This window comes from Lonchura striata, chromosome Z (genome assembly GCF_050655825.1).
Source record: "Lonchura striata isolate lonStrDom1 chromosome Z, ASM5065582v1, whole genome shotgun sequence".
Lineage (NCBI taxonomy): Eukaryota > Metazoa > Chordata > Aves > Passeriformes > Estrildidae > Lonchura > Lonchura striata.
Genome location: NC_140740.1, coordinates 70,391,410 through 70,410,009, shown reverse-complemented (window position 1 = coordinate 70,410,009; position 18,600 = coordinate 70,391,410). Strand labels below are relative to the sequence as shown.

The following is an 18,600-nucleotide window of genomic DNA, read 5'->3' as shown; positions in this document are numbered from 1 at the left end:
GTCTTGTAATTGATCAAGTCTTTTATACCTTGCAAGAACTTTCAGAACTGAAACCAAATGCACTTTTGAAAATGCTGACTGGTAACTTCAGTGCATTTCTTGGTGAATACCTAGAGCCACTTGATGTTAAAAATACTGGGTTATCATCCACTCTTAAGACTTCCAATGCTTTATAGCAAATACTAATAGAATGGAATTAGTTGATTAGTGATATGTTAATTTTTCAAGTGTGTCCACTTAGTATTCCTTTTATACTCTTTCTTCTTAATGAAAACACTTCTTACTTGGTACTTTTTATCAATGTCTAAAGAAATAATGTATCTAACAGCTTATACATTATGCAGTGTTTGCCAGTAAACTATTTTAATTTTCCTTGTTTTAATGTGAAGCTTACATTATTCTTATGAGATCTCATTTTAAGGAGCTCTAAATTCAAATCAGTACAATCCCATATTTTAACTTGTTACTACAGTCAGTAGCAATAGCTTAAAAATCACATAGTTAAAATTCCTTCTTGTGGTGCCTTTTGCTGTGCCATAATACGCCAACCACTAGCAAAGTACTTTTTACTCTTTAATGTCTTAGTTCTTTGTGATAGCTATTGAGTCCTGGTAAGATTGGGGGAAATAGAAATCACAATAAAAATGTAACATGGAAATGATATTAAGGCAATTTTATACCTTTAGGCTTATTTTACAACAAAACAAATGGACCTCCTCTCTGATTCACAAATATTATTTGAATTTTTATCCATGTTCTATAATGTTATTTTCTTGGTGGGAAAAAATACTTGGAAAAGTATTATTACTACATTGCAATGAAATATCTGTTTATATTAAAGTAATTTTTACCAAATCAAATATGTTAAGCAATTTTCTGGTATGGTTATTCATCCTAACAAGTTTCCTTGGTGTGACCACACACAGTTCTTCTGGAGAGAATACCCTGGGTTCCTCCTGAATGTATTGAGAATCCCAAACAACTAAGCCTAGCTACAGACAAGTGGAGTTTTGGTACCACTTTGTGGGAAATCTGCAGTGGAGGAGACAAACCCCTGAGTGCACTAGATTCTTCAAGAGTAAGTATTACTGGGTCTGCAGTCATAACAGTTCTTTGAACACTTCTAATTTAGAACATCTGCTATTGCAACCACATCAGCATGTAACACTGGTGTGGTCTATGACCACTGTAGGAAAAAGACATATTTGCTTGTAGGTAATAACCAGAAGAAATGGTTTGAAGTTTGTTTTTATGTTGTTTATTTTGATTTTTAGGGGGACAAAGTACAGAATTGTCATTACTATCTAGTTCATACTTTTGTTGCTTTGTTGCAGCAGTGTATCACTTTAAACAAAAAGCATTCCCAACAGTGTGCATGGATTTTAGTTAGTATTCTTGTAATTGAACATCTCAGATACAGTAGTACTTTGTGTGTTGCAACAATTCTACTATTTTAGCTAAACCAGTAATGTTAACTTTTATCTCAGGTACGGGCAGGAGATGGAGGAGAAACATATTCTGTAAAAATTTTAATTTATACGTCTTTGCTTCTTTGGAAGCAAAAAGAATACTTTACTATGCCACAAAAGTACTGGTAGTATTATTTTTGTAAAGGTACTGTAACCTCCCCATAAAGCTTGATTTTATTTCTCAGGTATTTTAATCAACCCTTACAATAATCTCCAAGGTTTACCTAGACCTAGCTTATAGATATTTAAGTATTTCAGAAGTTGCTCTACATTCTTTCATAATTCTCACAGAGCTTTTCACAGCTGTGAGTTCAGCCAGTTCACAGGTCAGTAGAATTTTCTACTGGACCTATACAGCTGAGGATTGATGAAATTGCCAATAAAGGAGACACTATTTTTCTCATCTTTCTCTATTAATCTTATCTTCTACTTCTTCAGTAATTGGCTGGAAATTTTTGAACTGATCACTCTAAATTATACCAGCCTTGCCTTAGATGAAAATCGGTGAGATGGACATTTGATGAGATACCAAGTCTAGGTTTAGTGTTGTAATTTTTGGCTACTATGGGGAGAATGTTAACGCTACTGCAACTCTTCATGGTTGTAAAATGTAAAATTACTTACCTGTTTAATTCCAGAAACTACAGTTTTATGAAGACAGGCACCAGCTTCCTGCCCCGAACTGGACAGAACTTGCAAACCTCATAAACAACTGCATGGATTATGAGCCAGATTTCAGGCCTTCTTTTAGAGCAATTATTCGTGATTTGAACAGTTTGTTCACTCCGGGTGAGTTTGCAATACAACAGGATTAAAAAGAATTCTGATTCTTATTGATTCACTTTTTTAGTAGGTTTTTGAAATACATAATTGTATTTGACTGCAAATTACTATATAGAAATAAAGGTGGCTGTCAATATTCTCCTGAGCTTTAAGTATGACAAACAAAAGTAGAAAATGCTATGATTGTAATAAGGTTCTTCCTTTTCTTGTTCACTACTCTGTGCCTTCTGTTCCCTTTCTTCTCTTCTTCCTTCTACCTCTCAGATTACGAGCTATTGACAGAAAGTGATATGTTACCAAATATGAGAATTGGAGCACTTGGATTTTCTGGCGCTTTTGAAGATCGGGACCCAACACAATTTGAAGAAAGACATCTTAAGTTTTTGCAGCAACTTGGCAAGGTAATATGTTTCAAAATTCTGAATAGGAATAACTATGGTTATCAGTTATCCTTTGATGACCCCGTATACATTATTTACAGTGAAACTTCTGTTTTAGAAGTTAATAATTTCGGTCATATCTGATCAACACGTGCTTCTAGCTCTTTTTTTCACTTTCACAGTATTCTTAGAAGAAAATTAGTTAACCTTCACAATTAATCCAGTCACACCAAAAGGCTAAGTACTTTTAAGTAATGCAGAGCTGCCTGACATAAACTTTAGATAGATAGATAGATAGATAGATACACACATACACTTGATAATTCAGTTAACAACACTTCGGAGCAGTCTTGTGCAGAACTAGTGGAATTGGGGGTTTTGTGCATATTCTGAGAAATCTGAATATACAGCCACTACATTCAAAAGGAATATATATGTCTTTAAGGTACATGTAGGCCTTGAACTTTTTTGTTTTAGAAATCAGGATTTGGTTACTAGTTTTGTAGGTCATTGCAGCCTGGGTGTGTGAAAGCAGACCTAGACAGATGACCAAGTACAGCTGGCCAATCTTCACCAAGTACTATTTTTCTAGAATGGTTCTTTGCTGTTTTATTTGGTTTTTACCAGTATTCCTTTGGCTTCAAGTACTGAAGCAGCCTGAATGTGAAGTAGCAGAAGTACTTCTGTTTGCAGATGGTTGGTTGTTGACTGTGATAACATAGCACTGGGAGAACAGCAGAGTGGTAGGTGATAGCTGCATAAAGGAAGACAAAAGACAAATTAAGAGAGAGACAAAGCCAGAACATTGAAACAAATTGGAGAGGAGCCAAAAAAAAAACCAGAACAGAATTAAGAAGTAAGACAAAGGGATTTATGCAAGTTCAAGAAATGGATTATGCCAGTGGAAGTGGAAATTTGTGAAAGGAGAGAAAATAGATGGACATCACCCTCTTTCCTTGTCCTCGTTTCCTGTTCTGTTTGCTTGCTTTCATGGAATATTTTCCTTTTTCAGCTGTTATCCTCGGTCCTGCACTTTTTCTCTCTGGGAAGTTTTGTGGCCTTTCATTTAAATAATTAATCACATCACTTTAATCCTTAGTACTGTGAGCACGGAACAAAAACTACACTCTACATGTACAAACATGTACACTAGGAAACACAAAGACAAAGGATGTAGACTTGTTTTTAATTCTCAAGTGTTTCCATTTGTGTCCTAGGGAAATTTTGGCAGCGTTGAGATGTGCCGGTATGACCCACTTCAGGATAATACTGGGGAGGTGGTTGCTGTGAAAAAGCTGCAACATAGCACAGAAGAGCACCTTAGGGACTTTGAAAGAGAAATTGAAATACTTAAATCACTGCAGCATGATAACATCGTTAAATACAAAGGAGTATGCTACAGTGCAGGTATGTGCTATATTGAATACACCTCAATATGCATACTGAGAAATTCAGAGAGGTAAGTGTTGATGAAAGTCACTGACTTGTAGTACATTTACCAGGACTAAGAGAGTACAAAACAAAGGAAGTTTTTTGAAAGATGGTAACATTGGTAACAAGTTAATGTCACCATTTTGAGTTTCATCTTGACATAGACTTCTCGTTTGCCTTAGCAAAAGTAGCTGAAGTATTGATGAGATGATGTTGATTAGTGATATGTTAATTTTTCAAGTGTATCCACATTATTGTTGCATTTCAGTAAGTGGCATTTTCTGAGGAAATGCAGTTCATTAGTATATGAAAAATTGCATAATGATGTATAGATCATAAATTAATATTTTTGTATTGAGTGCATTTTGTATTATGGCTACTGGTAGAGTTACTAAAATACTTACATTAAAGAGCTCATCTTTGGAAAATTACAGAAATAATTACATTTGTATTTTTTGTTATTGCTGTAAAAGGACGAAGGAATCTAAGATTAATTATGGAATACTTACCATATGGAAGTTTACGTGATTATCTGCAGAAACACAAGGAGAGGCTGGACCACAAGAAGCTTTTACTGTATGCATCTCAGATATGCAAGGTAGGACATTTCAAATTATATACATATTTCAATGAAGTTTTGTCTCCTCCACTGCAGATCTCCCACAAAGTGGTACCAAAACTCCATTTTGACCTTTGCTGGCTGTGCAAATTCGGTAGAAATCTTTGGGAAAGGAGCTGTATTCAGAAACTACAAATAAAAAAGGACCTTTGTGTGTGTGTACATACACATACATAAAAGAACTTTGAAAATACTACAGGTCTTTAGGAGGGTGAGAAATCAAAATAGCAGATGAGATGATTCTTTCTGAAGTACCAAGTACCAACCAATAGAAAGGGAGCTAAAATATGCATCCTGCGGAGACTAAAGTGGGAAAACATCCTGCTTTGATAATGACAAACCATGGGGACAGACATTATGAAAATGTGGGAAATCTGCACAGAGCTTGCTCTTAAAGAAATGTCTTCACTTCTAAGAAAAGCAAAATCTACAAGTTACAGTGTATGTGTCTTGCTAGTGTAGTTGCTGTACGATCTGCAAAGTAGAGGTTATATCAATTGCTATAAGATTTCTCTAATCTGTGGTATTCTGATACTCCAAAACAATGTAATTATAGACATAGTGAGTACCTGATATTGTGAAAATGGAACCTGAACGCTTTTTCTTCGTTTAGCTGATCATGTCACACTTTTCAGCTGGTTATGCTTTTCTTGCAGTGTTTGCTCTTTCAGCATCTCACTTATCTTTCTGCTTTGCATTTCTGTCAGTCTGTAATCTTGGAGGGTTTTGATCACAAACTTTTCTACCTCTGCCATGCTGTTCTCCACTGAAGTGTATGACAGAAATGAAGGCACACTCATTACCTGAGGGTTAAGATGAATATGTTTGGTTGTTTACTGTATTTCCATTCCTTGCTCCTACTATACTGGGAAAGGGTTTTCCTTCTCTTAATGTTCAAAGTGTTTCTGATGCCCTTGCCGATGAGCCCAGTTTTAAAGACAGAAACATTTTAAATTACATTTAAGCTCTGTTGTTAGACTAGTGCCACAGGATTGTGATATCCACTTAGAATTTTCATGATTTCAATTAAAGATCTGTCTTAGGTGTTTTGCAGGCTAACAGAAAAGTTACTATCAAACTTTATCGCTGTTTTCAGAATAATACACTGTAGTAAGAAAAAGCGGTAGCATTTTCATAGGGTAATTGTACCAGAAATACAGAAGCTTCAGTGTGAAGAAGTTAGGTTTGGTATTTATGGCAGTGAATAAGATGGCAATGAGGAATGTGGCATTTTTGAACAGTTTTGGAATGAGCTGTGAGAGAACAGCAATGCCACCCAATGGTACTGGGAGGTACTAGAATCTGAGAGAAAGATTGTACTTTGTAGTCAAACTCTGAGGTTTCTCACATTAAAAAAAAATATAGAGAAAGAAGCAAGCCTTTTGGAATGACTAATAATAATGTACTTTTTAGAACTTTTGTGATCACCAGTGCTATTTGTGAAATTTAACTTTTCCATTGTGTTAAAAGGGTGATATGCTTGCTTATAAAACTATGAAACTGATAACTTGCTTGGTGATTCCTTTCACATATGAGTTGGGTATCTCTTGACATTGTGCAGCATCACTTTCAGTCGTTCATTCATTGCTGTGTAAGGAAGAACTTCTTGTTTTAGTAATGCCACTACACACGCTGGCTTCTTCCAAATTTAATTGTTAGTGAAAGTAATGAGGTGCACTGATAAGAAGGGATCATCAGCAACAAAAGACAACATTGCTTCAGACCAATGTTTTGTTACAGCAATCTGTGGAAATATAACAATAAGCAGAACTCTATTGGGCTTATTGTCCATACAAAAGATATACAAGGCACACAGTTGGGAATACAGTGAATAATTGTCAAATTCAAGGAATCATAATACAAAATTTCGTGGAAAGAATTGGGAAAGCAGATGCAGAAAATGAAGAAAAAAGTGTAAATCTTCTCATGTGCTCTGGATTGTGCAGTTTAGCCCGATTTTTTTTCCATCTGCATATCACCAGCCAACTATATTTGGGCACAGAAAGGACCAATAGCATTTATCCAGCTACATAATCAAAAAAATACTTGGCTCTGACAGGTGCTCAGCCTGTCTCTCTCCAGTTAAAGAGAAGTCCCTGAGCTTAACTCCTCAGAGAAGACAAAGCTGATTTTGGTTTTAACTTTGAGGTTAATTCATCCTCTTAGGGAAAGTGCAGCTATGTAGTGGTAAAAATAAGTCTTTTCTTGTTCTGTTTGTAACCTCTATATCTAGGGCATGGAGTATCTGGGTACAAAAAGATATGTTCACCGGGATCTGGCAACAAGAAATATCTTGGTAGAGAATGAGAACAGAGTTAAAATTGGTGATTTTGGATTGACGAAAGTCTTGCCACAAGACAAAGAATACTACAAAGTGAAAGAACCTGGTGAAAGTCCTATATTTTGGTAAGTCGTCTTTTGGTATGTGGAATCATGGCATGTTTTCAGTTTTTGCCATTTCAGCCAGTTCATTTTGCATGTTGTGGAATTCTTACTTGCAAGCTGCACACCAGTTTTCCAGCATTGTGAAAGTCACTTGCATGATACTTTACAAAGAAGCACCTAGGACTTTTTAACATATTTAAAAAAAAAAAAAAAAGAAAAAAAAAAAGAAAAAAACCCAAAACAAAAATCCCAAAAAATACTTATTTAAAGGAAATAGCATCCAATTGAAAACATTTTCAGAGATTAAGGAAGTCTAAAATGGCCTGTTTGCCTGGATGCTTTCACATTTTTAGGCATTCTAGTTCCCTAAGCACTGGTCATTCACGTCTTCCAGCTGCGATCTGTTGGATATACTCCAAGAGAAAATGCCATTCCATACATGCAATTTTAGTCTGTATTTTAAGTTTGACTCAGGCACTGTTTACCTAAAGAATAAATAATACAAAATGGCATCTTACTAGATGTTATTGGAGATGTGCAGTTTAGTTCCAAAAGTGCCTGCAACACAGTTCACTGAAAGTGATGGAAGCCTATAATTATCTTTCTTTGCAGGTCTTATCACATCAAATTCTTGTTTACTTGCATTATAAATAAGAAATGTATCTCCAACCTTATTGGAAAAAAAATCAAACGTGGTTATAGTTATCACCAACTGTGATTGTTTAAAGTGGATTTGGTTTCCAAAACCAATTGAGTAGTTAGTAGTTGAAGGTACCAACAGGAAATGAGAACATGTTAATATCAATGAATAAAGAACACTTACTCATTAAAAAGAAATCTGTCTTACTAAAACAAATGTTTTCAAAATCAAAATGGCACATGTTGCAGAGAGCAATTTTCCTTGTACTTTGTGTTGCAGGTACGCTCCAGAATCTCTGACAGAGAGCAAATTTTCGGTGGCCTCAGATGTGTGGAGCTTTGGTGTGGTCTTGTATGAACTTTTCACCTATATTGACAAAAGCAAAAGCCCACCAGCTGTAAGTATACAGTTAATGAATCTCAGAGCATTTGTTTATTTATGTTTTCTAGATTGTCATGTATCTTAACAGGTTAATGTTTTATGATCCTTTTCTGGAGATACCTTAGTGTTTATGAGACAGCATCAAGTCTGAAGCAGTAACTAAAAGGTACTGGTATCAAGCCATAAGAAAGAAGATCTAAAAATTACTTCATAGTCTGTGCATATCTTATCTTCTGGAACTCTGTAACTTCTGTTTGAAAAAGATTTTAAAATTTCTTGTTATAGGTTATTCTTTCCCAACCTTCGTGGAGAGTTGTCCCAGATGCAACCAGTCCATTGCATGACCTTTATTTTTAATGTTGTTCCAAATTTAAGGCTGACCCAAACACATACATAGAAATTAAGTTAACTTAAATAAGGAGCTTAAGGTATTTTATATTAGCAGAACCCAAGTTAGTAAGTTAGCAGAGTTCAAGAAAGAAAAGGAGTGGCTCTTTGCAGACTGTTGACAGGTGTGTTTAAAGACAAATTTACAGTTAGTGGAGAAAGATACTGTTATCCTCCAACTGAAAATAAGATACATGATTTTATTTTCACCTAGCAGTAACCATGGGCATAACAGAGGAGAGTTCAGGCTTCTGTATTTACTGGAGCTGGCCTCTCCCTTGGCCAGACTGTCAGTCCTGTGACTGTGATTCTGAGATGCTGAATAGTGATGATGGGCAAAAATGCTCTTGGGGGATACCTCTGTACTAGCCTCTTAGTAATTCCATACAATGAGCTATCAGAGGTATCAAGGAAGAGCTCAGGGCAGCTCTTCCAGCGTAAGAACATTTATGTTGCAGACACCTAGAGTTCTTCAGAAGGGTTGTGAAATGAAGTGATGAGTAAGTTGTAGGAGCACAGGTGGAATATTCTTTCAATTAATCAATTCTACACATGCATTCTCCCCTTCATCAGGTTGGTTATCCTACTGGTATGCATCAAGAAAAGGTAATTGGGTAAATTTAACCAAAGTGGTCTGTTCAACTCTCATACTCTTTATAGTTATACATTGTTTTTAAAACCCAGCCATTTGCACATTCAACCAATGGGTGTTCGATACCTTCATGTCAAGGATCATTAAAGAAATTCTGAAGCACTGGAGGAAAAAAAAATGTCCTTTATGTTGTGCTTAGAAATTTATTTCAGTTAATAACACATCCTCATTTACTTTTGATGTCTGGCATTCTCAGTGCAGTTTTAATCTGCTTTTTGGGTTATCTAAGCCATTTTGCTGACTTTAATGATACTAATTTTTCTGCTGTGTCATTACTGATTAGTCCTGCTAAACATTTTTTATACATCAGCATGATATCCATTTTCTATTTGGTATTTTTCAAAGCATTAAGTTATTTTAATGTTCCAGAGAGCTCTTTAGAATCAGCTGTGAGTTTAATCCTTTTAAAACTAATTAATCACAGAAGCATAGAATGTTATGTGTTCCCTTTAAGGAAGGGACCTTAAAGACCATCTAGTCCCAGTTCCCCCCTGCCATGGACAGGGACACCTCCCACTAGATGAGGTTACTCAGAGCCCTGTCCAGCCCAGCCTTGAACACCCCCAGGGATGAGGCAGCCACATCTTCTCTAGGCAGTTTGTTCCAGTGTCTCATTACCCTCACAGTAAAGAATTTCTTCCTAATATGCAGCCTTTGTTTCTCCCTTTCAGTTTGTACCCATTACTCCTTGTTCTACCACTGCAGTTCCTGATTAAGGGTCCCTCTCCACCTTTGCTGCAGGCCCCCTTCAGATCCTGGAAGTTGCTGTGAAGTCTCCATGCAACTTTCTCTTCTCCAGACAGAACAGACCCAACTCCCTTAGTCTGTCCTCATAAGAAAATGCTCCAGTCCTCTTATCAACCTCATGCCCTTCCCTGGAGTTGCTCCAACAGTTCCATGTTTCTACTATGCTGGGACCCCAGAGCTGATGCAGCACTGCAGGTGGGGTCTCAGCAGAGCAGAGGGGCCCTGCTGCTTTGGATGCAGCCCAGGACACATTTGGCTTTTCTGGCTGTGAGTGCCCATGGCTGGGTTATGTGGAGTTTTGCATCAGCCATCACCCCCAAGTCCTTCTCCACAGGGCTGCTTTCCATCACGTCCCCTCCCAGCCCGCAGGTGTGTCCAGGACTGCCATGACCCATGTGCAGAACATTTTGTTTCTCCTCTCTGAACGTCATGAGGTTTGCCTGGCCCACCTCCCAAGCCTGTCCAGTCCCTCAGGATGGCATCCCTTCCTTGCAGGGTGTTGGCTGCACCACGCAGGCTGTGCTCAGTGACCGTGCTGAGGGGCACTCAGTCCCGCTGTCCACGTCACCTGCAGAGATGTTGAACAGTTTCTGCCCTCAGGGACAGCACCCTCCACTGCTCTCCCCATGGACAGCGAGCCATGGACCACAACTCTGAGCACAGCCTTCCAGCCAGTTCTTTATCCACTGAGTCCCTCAAACCCATGTCTCTCCCATTTAGAGACAAGAATGTCATGTGGAACAGTGTCAAACTTCGTATAAGTCCAGGTAGCTCCATCATAGAAAGTCACTAGATTTCTCAGGCAAAAATGTATGCCCTTAGTAAAGCCATGTTGTCTGTTTTCAGTCACTTCTTTGTTTTCCATATGCCTTAGCATGATGTGCGGGAGAATTGGCTCCATGATCTTACCTGGCAGAGGTGAGACTGACTAGCTTGTGCTTCATCGTGTCTTTCACTTTCCTCTTTTCAAAAATCTGGGTTATCTTTCCTTTTTTCCAATCATCACAAACTTCACCTTAACAACTTCATCTGCCAGCTCCCTCAGGATCTTTGAATAAATTTCATCAGGTCCTACAGACCTTCTGCACAATCAGTTTCTTTAGATGGTTGTGAACATGAACTTCTCCTAGTGGTCTTAGGGTCTTCACTCTCTCTCTCCTTCCATTTACCTTTCTCAATTTGGGCTGTGTGCCTGGAGCACTTGCCTTTGAGGTCTTAGGCATAGAAGTAATTGAAAACCTCAGACTTCTCTTTATCCAGGCTAGTCAAATCATCAGATGATGATTAAAATTTTTTAAATTTTCACTTAGTGCTTTACATTGTGTATGTATCATTTCATTCTATTCAATATCATTATTCCATTTTACACACAAAAATCTGTAATGACTGATTTATTCTCTGGATATGTAACTTACAATTTCATCATTGTTTTGTACTATGCAATTTATTCTTATTATTCTTATAAATAATTTTTGCTTGCTAAGAATATTGCAGCATCTTTTTCTCCTCTAAAGATTATATATTACAATTGCCCTTTTGTTTCAGGAATTCATGCGCATGATTGGCAATGATAAACAAGGCCAGATGATTGTATTTCATTTGATAGAGCTTTTGAAGAATAATGGACGACTGCCAAGACCAGATGGATGCCCTGATGAGGTGAAGTACTGTGTTAAAATATTACTCTAGTGTCAAGGGTGCTCAGTTAGAGGGAGTACCTGTAATTGCAAAACTTGTATTTTGTTCTGCTCGGACCACTAAAGTATTAAATCAAGTGGAATGGCTGTGCTGTTATTTTATCAGTTCCATGATAAGTGTAATATTTTTTTTCCTGATTCTTTAGCTTGTACTGCCTCTGGAGCACAGACTGTAGTCTTGCTGGATATATGAAGTGGGACTGCTAAAACTGACTGCTGTATTTGGGCACTCACACTTCTATTTCAAAAACATACATGAATTAAGGCAACAATATTAGTATTTAGAACTTGCTCTGTATAAGTCCCAGTAGGGATTCTTATTCAAAGCTGTAACTTTGGATTCTTTTGCAATCTGTAATATTCAGCAAAAAATCTTAATGTACACCTAAAGTTTTTCACATTTAATTCCAGGATTTAATGAGCTTCATATCTTGATTATTGCCTTTCTGTTACTGTTCCCTTCTCAAGTGGGAAGGCTCATATTCATAATGTATATTATTCACCATCAAGCGTTTTCAACATACAGACTGTAGGCACAGTTAAGTATATTAATCAGATTAGAATCAATCAGATTAGAATCAGGGTCTTCAAATTTATATTCATGTTCCTTGTAGATACAAAAGTATAGCTGTAAAGCTTCCTCAGAACACATAAATTAAGTTAGCATTCTTTTGGTTTTACTTATATACCAGATGCTTTAAAAAATACTTTCATACCACTCCTAAGCCTTGTAGTATTCTATTCTTCAGAGCAGGGTGCACAAAGCCTGGGTCAGTCAAACTGACCTGCTTGGGCTGTGTAGGTGAATCAGTAGTTAAAAAAAAAACAGAAGGAAAATAGTTATGAGTTGTTGTTTTTTACATATGTAACTGCCAGCTCAGATTAATTGCTGCATCCCTTTAAAATCAAGCACACAATAAGTCAAGAAATAATCCATTTAAAACTGGTGAAAGAAAACATCTGGGTCAAGTGGTCTAATAGAGGAGAAAGAAGGAATGGTACAAGTGAGGCAGGAAGCCACAGAGGAAGAAAAAAATTTATAGAGTGGAAAGAGAAGTCTTTGAAGAACCTTTCTTGTACTTTATGTACCAGTATAGCAACTGTTGAATTGCAAAGGTTTGGGTTTTTGTAGATAACCTGAATGTCATATGCATAAGATAATAAATAATCTGTTTTACTGAGACTGGGTTTTAACTAACCCAAAGGTTTCAGTATCTGACATTTCTCCAGATATCAAAGCAAGATGGAAATGTCTCTGTGTCAGAAACTGTATTCATCCCCTTTTGATCCTGGAAGGCCAGTCATCACAGATAATAAATCGTCCAGATACCTGTAGCTTACAGTAGTGTATCTTGCAGCTTACAAGCTGCTTGAGACTTAGTTCTAAAGCAGCTTGGTCAATGCAGGTGTTTCAAATCTGCTGAAAGATAAGAAACAGTTTCTATTTTTTTTCTTGGTAGCTTTACAGAGTGTTCTTAAGCAACATGTGAAAAACTGTTGAAAATATGAGAAATTGGTAATAACAATCTGGATTGAATTAATGACAAGTACAGGTGAAGCACTTGGCAAGTTGTATGAGACCTGGTGTCAGGTACATCTCTGGGCAAAAAGAAAACTGTTGCCATGTAACATAGAGTGGAAATATCTTTCAAAGCTGGTTCAGTTTGCTCAGTTTTTTTTTTTTTTTTGGGTTTTTTTTTTTTGCTTATTTCTAATTATATATGAAGAATAATTAAAAATCTTATATACAAATCTTATATGGAGAAGCATATGTTAACTTCGCAGGGGAAGTCTTACTTAGAATTCCTGTCTTTGTAAATCTGATTTTTGGTCATACTGGTGCTTGTCATGTAAAAGCATTTTTGAGCTTTTCAAAAAAAAAGGCAAGAAAAAAAATACAAAAACTTAACAAAATAACATAGGTCTTTTAAAAGTTTCAAAAAACAGCTGAGTGAATTTTCATGCTAACTTTTAAAAAATTGTCTTTTATAATAAGAGCTTTCGCAGAGCCACCTATCCTAGGTTCTTGTTGTCACTGGGATCAAGCAGATAAGCTGATGGGTGTAGCAAGAGTTTAGGCACACTCTTCTGCAGCTATTATTTGGAAGTGTAAAGTTAAGCTGGATGGTTTTTAGTCCAGTTTCAAGTGAATATGTATGACATCTATTTTACCTATTACCAATTTTCTTTTTTTTTTTTTCGTTTCTCCAGATTTATGCTATCATGAAAGAATGCTGGAACAATAATGTTTCCCAGCGCCCCACCTTTCGGGATCTTTCTCAGCGAGTGGATCACATAAGGGAAAACATGGGTGGATGAGAAAACTGTGCCTCCTTCAGAGGATGAGTCAGAATGCAGAACAAAATATACTTGGTCAGCTGTGTATATTTGACATATGTACATATGCACACATCTTATCCTTGCTGGAAGTAAAATCTGTGTGGCAAATACCCTATCTTAATCTTCATACTGAGGAATTCTGCTAGGGCTTTTTTATCAGGATATATTTGTTATTCTGAGAACAAGTTGAAATTCTCAATATTGAAAGAAATTATTTTTCTAAATTAAATAATGAGTTGTCATTCAGCAGCACCATTATTTGCCTTACCTTGGCAGTACAAAAAAGAGGTGACTTAAAATGTGATGAAACTAAGAGATGAAAAACCATTGTATTTCCGTTTTAAATTGGAGATGCCCAGAAAAGACTTCTAGAAATACTTTTACACCGAGTATATAGTGACTTGGCACCCTGTTTTGTGTGTTGCACAAAGACTTTTGTCTGTTAATACAGTTTCATGATTTTTTCATTGTTGATGCAGAACTGGCTTCTCTGTGTAACAAAACAGAAGTGGTTTGCTGTGCCTGTCTGAATCAGTTATCAGCCAGCAGTATATCCAAAGAGATGTAGCTGTGTGATGTACTGTAAGTACTTTGAGGGAAAGGGAGCAAATTGTGCTTTTTTGGGAGAGACAGAAAGCTTATTAACCCATGCAAAAATTTTAATTTAAAAATGAAAAAGCAAAGATGTTTTCCTTTTATTCTTACTCCTTGATGAGTATTAGAATGCCTTTATAGAGTTGAAGGTACAGTGGTAACACATAGAAGTGAAGATACATAGAAGTGAATTCATTTTACACAAGGCAATGTCTTCAGTGTAAATAAGAAAAAGCTAAGTCAGTATACTTAGCTTTTCCTTTTAAATGCTCTTCTTTTTTTCTTTCCATCCTTGTAGTTTTCATGCAGTCATAAATGAAAGAATTGAAACTTTCAAAGCAGGATTAAAAATGTAGAAAATTCCCTCACTTTCACAATTCCTCACTTTGCTGTTAAGATGATCATCTTAATATCTTCCTTCCAGCACAGAACTCAGTATCTGATATGGCCAGTCACAACCACATCAAGCCTGTTCTGTATTGAAGTGGCCCAAGCGTATTTATTTCTGTCGTAATACTCAACATGAGACTGGAAGGAGGAGTTACAAGTGCAATTGCTCCACACTCAGCGGAGGGCAAGGACATGATTCCAGTTACTGAGAACTGGAAGGAGAGCAGAGCTACCTGAATGCTGTATAATTCAGCTTTTGAAATAAATAACAAAAATCTTTTGGACAAGAGAATGCTTCGGTTTTGCCTTGAGGCATAAAACTTGGGGATAATCTCATCTCTCAAAGCAGTATAATTGCAGGGTTTGTTTATTTTTAGTTCAAATAATCTTGTTTGTTTGTTTTTACTTAAGCATTATTGTCTGCAAAGTGTAGTGCTTGTTCTTTTTGGACTTCTGCTGAGAGAAGTTCAGTTAAGGGGATATACAGCTTGGCAAACTGACCTGACATCCAGAATTTTATTTTAAATTAAATGTTCTTTTTTAAAATTTGTGGCAGTGGGTGAAACAGGTTACTTTCATTGTGGAGCCTCCTTAATATTTGTGGTTAACTACATCCATCTTACCAGAAAAAAAAAATCCTTATTTAGTGTAATATAGTGCCAGTATAGCAGTATTTTGTACCACTATGATGTTTCTCTCCCACAATCACTCCTACAAAATTACTGTTTTATAGTACAAGAGAGTGCTAAATATGGAGAGCAGCATCAGCCTTCTCTCTGCCCATTGCATTTAAAACTTTCTGTAAGTGTTCTTGCCACCAAGCATTTGCATAGATGATTTTTCAAACCAGTTTCACAGTCAGTTTTTAAGCTGCAAAGAACTTCGAAGTGCTTTGTTCAACTTAACATGTTTTCTCAATTTCTATACATTGCTTTGAGGATTTGAAATGTTGTGCAAAAAAATCTCTTTGCATTTGTAGTCTCAGTTATGTGTATGTGCTTTTTTTGTAACAAAGGAAATAAAGCTTTAAGGTATCAAGACAGCATTTTAGCTGAATAACATATGCAGGAATTACATAACATTTGCAGTGTATAACACTCAGTAGCTCACTGGTTTCAAATACACAGTAGACTAAACATAATTTATGTAAAAATCTCAGGGAAGTTTGTGTAATGCAATGAAGAAATCTTCCAGTCTGCTAATTTTTCAAGTGAATTAAAGGTCTTTTTCTTGTTCTACTACATTTTGATTAATTACATAGTCTGTTTAATTGCATAAATGTAGTGGTTGATGGATGATTTTTAAGTGTCTTGAGTGTCTTGTGGAGTGTTTTTGTTTATTTTGGGATTGTTTGTTTTGTTTTTTTTTTTTTACTTTGATATTATGTCATTTTTAGAGAAAGCCATATCTTTACACTGCAGTGTAATCGTGTGGTGTTGGTCAGACAGTCTTTTTTAACAACCAGAGGCCTGTGCAGAGGGCTTGAGCATTTGGGATTAGTGTTCTTAGCTGGGAGAATAGGACCAAGTAGTGCTTAGGACTTGGGAGAGGTTTAGTGATCTGCAGTGTCAATATTTAGGTCCTGGAGCAGACCTGGTGGCTTTCTCAAAAAGCTGTTGAGGATATAAATGTAGTGATTTTGCTGAATTTGCTACTGCCAATTGTGTGACCTTTAAAAAAAAACCAAAACCACAACACCGCCAAAAAACACTGTATTTTGTATTTTGAAAGCTCTCAGATCTACAGTAGCATTGATAATGTCATATTTTTACATTGTGTTTGTATTAATAGACTAAGTACTTGGTTTTAGAAAATGTCTTCAGTTGGCATTGCATTTGTAATACTTTAGTGTAATCATTGCGCTACCCAAAATGCTGTTTGATTTTGTTGATAGAAAAAGTGTTGGTTTATGTATACATGACTGCTACTTCAGTGTAGAATTAATATATTAACTACTGCTTTGCACTTACATTGGAAGTGAAAGAATTTTTTAATAAGTGCACAATGTATCTTATAGAGTCTCTGCAATCAAGTATTTTGTGTTGTGTAGTATTGGTTTGTTGCCTATCAGTATAAATATGTTAAGTTTCAAAGTTAGGTTTTTAAGTGTATTCCACAGAGTATTCCACAAACTTGCAACAGTCATGTTGCATAAGCCAGAGGAGAAATTAATTTTCAGGAAAAGAAACACATGTTCTTGTCAAGTCCTAATACTGGTTAAAAGCTTCCATAGTTGAGATAATTGTTGTTAAACGTGCTGATGAATACAACTGTGAAAATATATGTAAGAATTATATTTTCCCCCCAAAATTAAATTTTTAATTGTTGCATTTAGTTGAGATGTTGACCAGCTGCCCTGAAATGTGTAGGAAAAGATGTTACTGCATTAAGTATGAAGAAATGTAACCCTTGTGTAAAGAAAGCAAGCTTTGCAGCAATGTAGGATCACAAACACCCAGAGGTTAGAGTTCTGAGAGCAAAAGTAGAGGTGTAGAAGAACAAGACTAAAGGAAAAAGCATGATGTTCAGCACGGGAGAATCTTTCTGAAATGTGAAATGCACAACAAATTATGAAAAATTGATGTCTACTGAAAATACCATACCATGACAAATATGTGCTAATATATTTCTAAACTGTGTATTGTCTGCCTTAAGTCTGAAATATTCACAGACACCTAACCTGTTATTGAAAAAATTTCAATAATTACTATACCAAAAGAAACTACTAAATGTTGTGCCATGCCAGACAACAATTCTGAAAAGGTGTTTGACTAAGAAGTTTTGTTCTGAATTTTTCTTTTTGAATAAGAGGTTTACAGTACTTTATATTAAAGTAGAAAAAGTCCCTTTGTGATAAGGAGCAGGGAGGGAAAGATACCTGCCACTTATGATTGAAATGTAAACATTTAAACACATGGTTTAGTAAAGAGAATGAGAAAGGGATATTTTTAGAAAACTGTGTATCCATACCTGAAACTTAACTGTGTGTTTCTTTTTGCATTTGGATAGTGAAAATAAACTGAATACAATGGATGATACATGCCTACCAACATTTTCTTTTGTACACTAAAATTGATTAGTGTTATTTAAATCACTGTTGAAGGCAGCTGTTCCACTTGATGAGGTAGAACACAGCACATAAAACTTTCTGACTTTCCTAGAATAGCCATATTAAGCATTTATTCTTTGGAAGAAACTTAGGTGTACCAAAGTAAAGGTGTTACCTAAACAATAAGACTGAGAGCTTTTAATCTCTTTTTTTAATTAAGGTTTTCACTAAGCAAATTAATTTGATATGAAGAAACACTTCCTTTCATTCTCATCAAGAGGTGCAAGTCTGTTATTCTGGTCTTCAAAAATTAGGGAAATTACTTCCTATGTTTAGGAACAGTCAAAACATTTGCTATCAAAACATTCTTTTATACAGGCAATGTCTTTGGCCGACATTGCTGGCACACAAGTGAACAGAGTGAAGGGACCCTTATGGCAGGTCCTTTTTTTTGAAGACTGAAGTCAAGCTTAAATTCAACCTTAAATGTTACTTGGGAGCTTTTCAGAGATACTTCCAGAGGTAAGAATCTGCATAAGCTTTTGTGTAAGTGCCACACTTCCAGTGTGAAAGCTGCTGTATGCAGGCTAGATGTTAAGGTTGGTTAACCTTTTTACTTTAGAGATCAGTATTTTTGAGAAGCCGCCAGTCCTAAA

General features: G+C 36.2%; 1 protein-coding gene across 15 annotated transcripts in view; it reads left to right on the top strand.

Annotated features, from left to right (window-relative positions):
- JAK2 (Janus kinase 2) overlaps positions 1-17,931 on the top strand; it is an 84,811-nt gene extending 66,880 nt beyond the window's left edge. For 10 of the 15 annotated variants that reach the window (XM_021531700.3, XM_085566704.1, XM_021531701.3 and 7 more), the window contains 9 exons: positions 927-1,078; positions 2,108-2,258; positions 2,517-2,653; positions 3,850-4,039; positions 4,537-4,661; positions 6,916-7,088; positions 7,987-8,104; positions 11,420-11,533; positions 13,783-17,931. In XM_021531700.3, the coding sequence (XP_021387375.1) occupies positions 927-1,078; positions 2,108-2,258; positions 2,517-2,653; positions 3,850-4,039; positions 4,537-4,661; positions 6,916-7,088; positions 7,987-8,104; positions 11,420-11,533; positions 13,783-13,890 (1,268 nt within the window). In that variant the 3' untranslated portion in view covers positions 13,891-17,931. Of the gene's footprint in view, positions 1-926; positions 1,079-2,107; positions 2,259-2,516; positions 2,654-3,849; positions 4,040-4,536; positions 4,662-6,915; positions 7,089-7,986; positions 8,105-9,048; positions 9,082-10,720; positions 11,391-11,419; positions 11,534-13,782 lie in introns of those variants that run through there. The other 5 variants (XR_014951302.1, XR_014951303.1, XM_085566713.1 and 2 more) reach the window with 5 other exon arrangements.
- Positions 17,932-18,600: the final 669 nt, after the last annotated feature.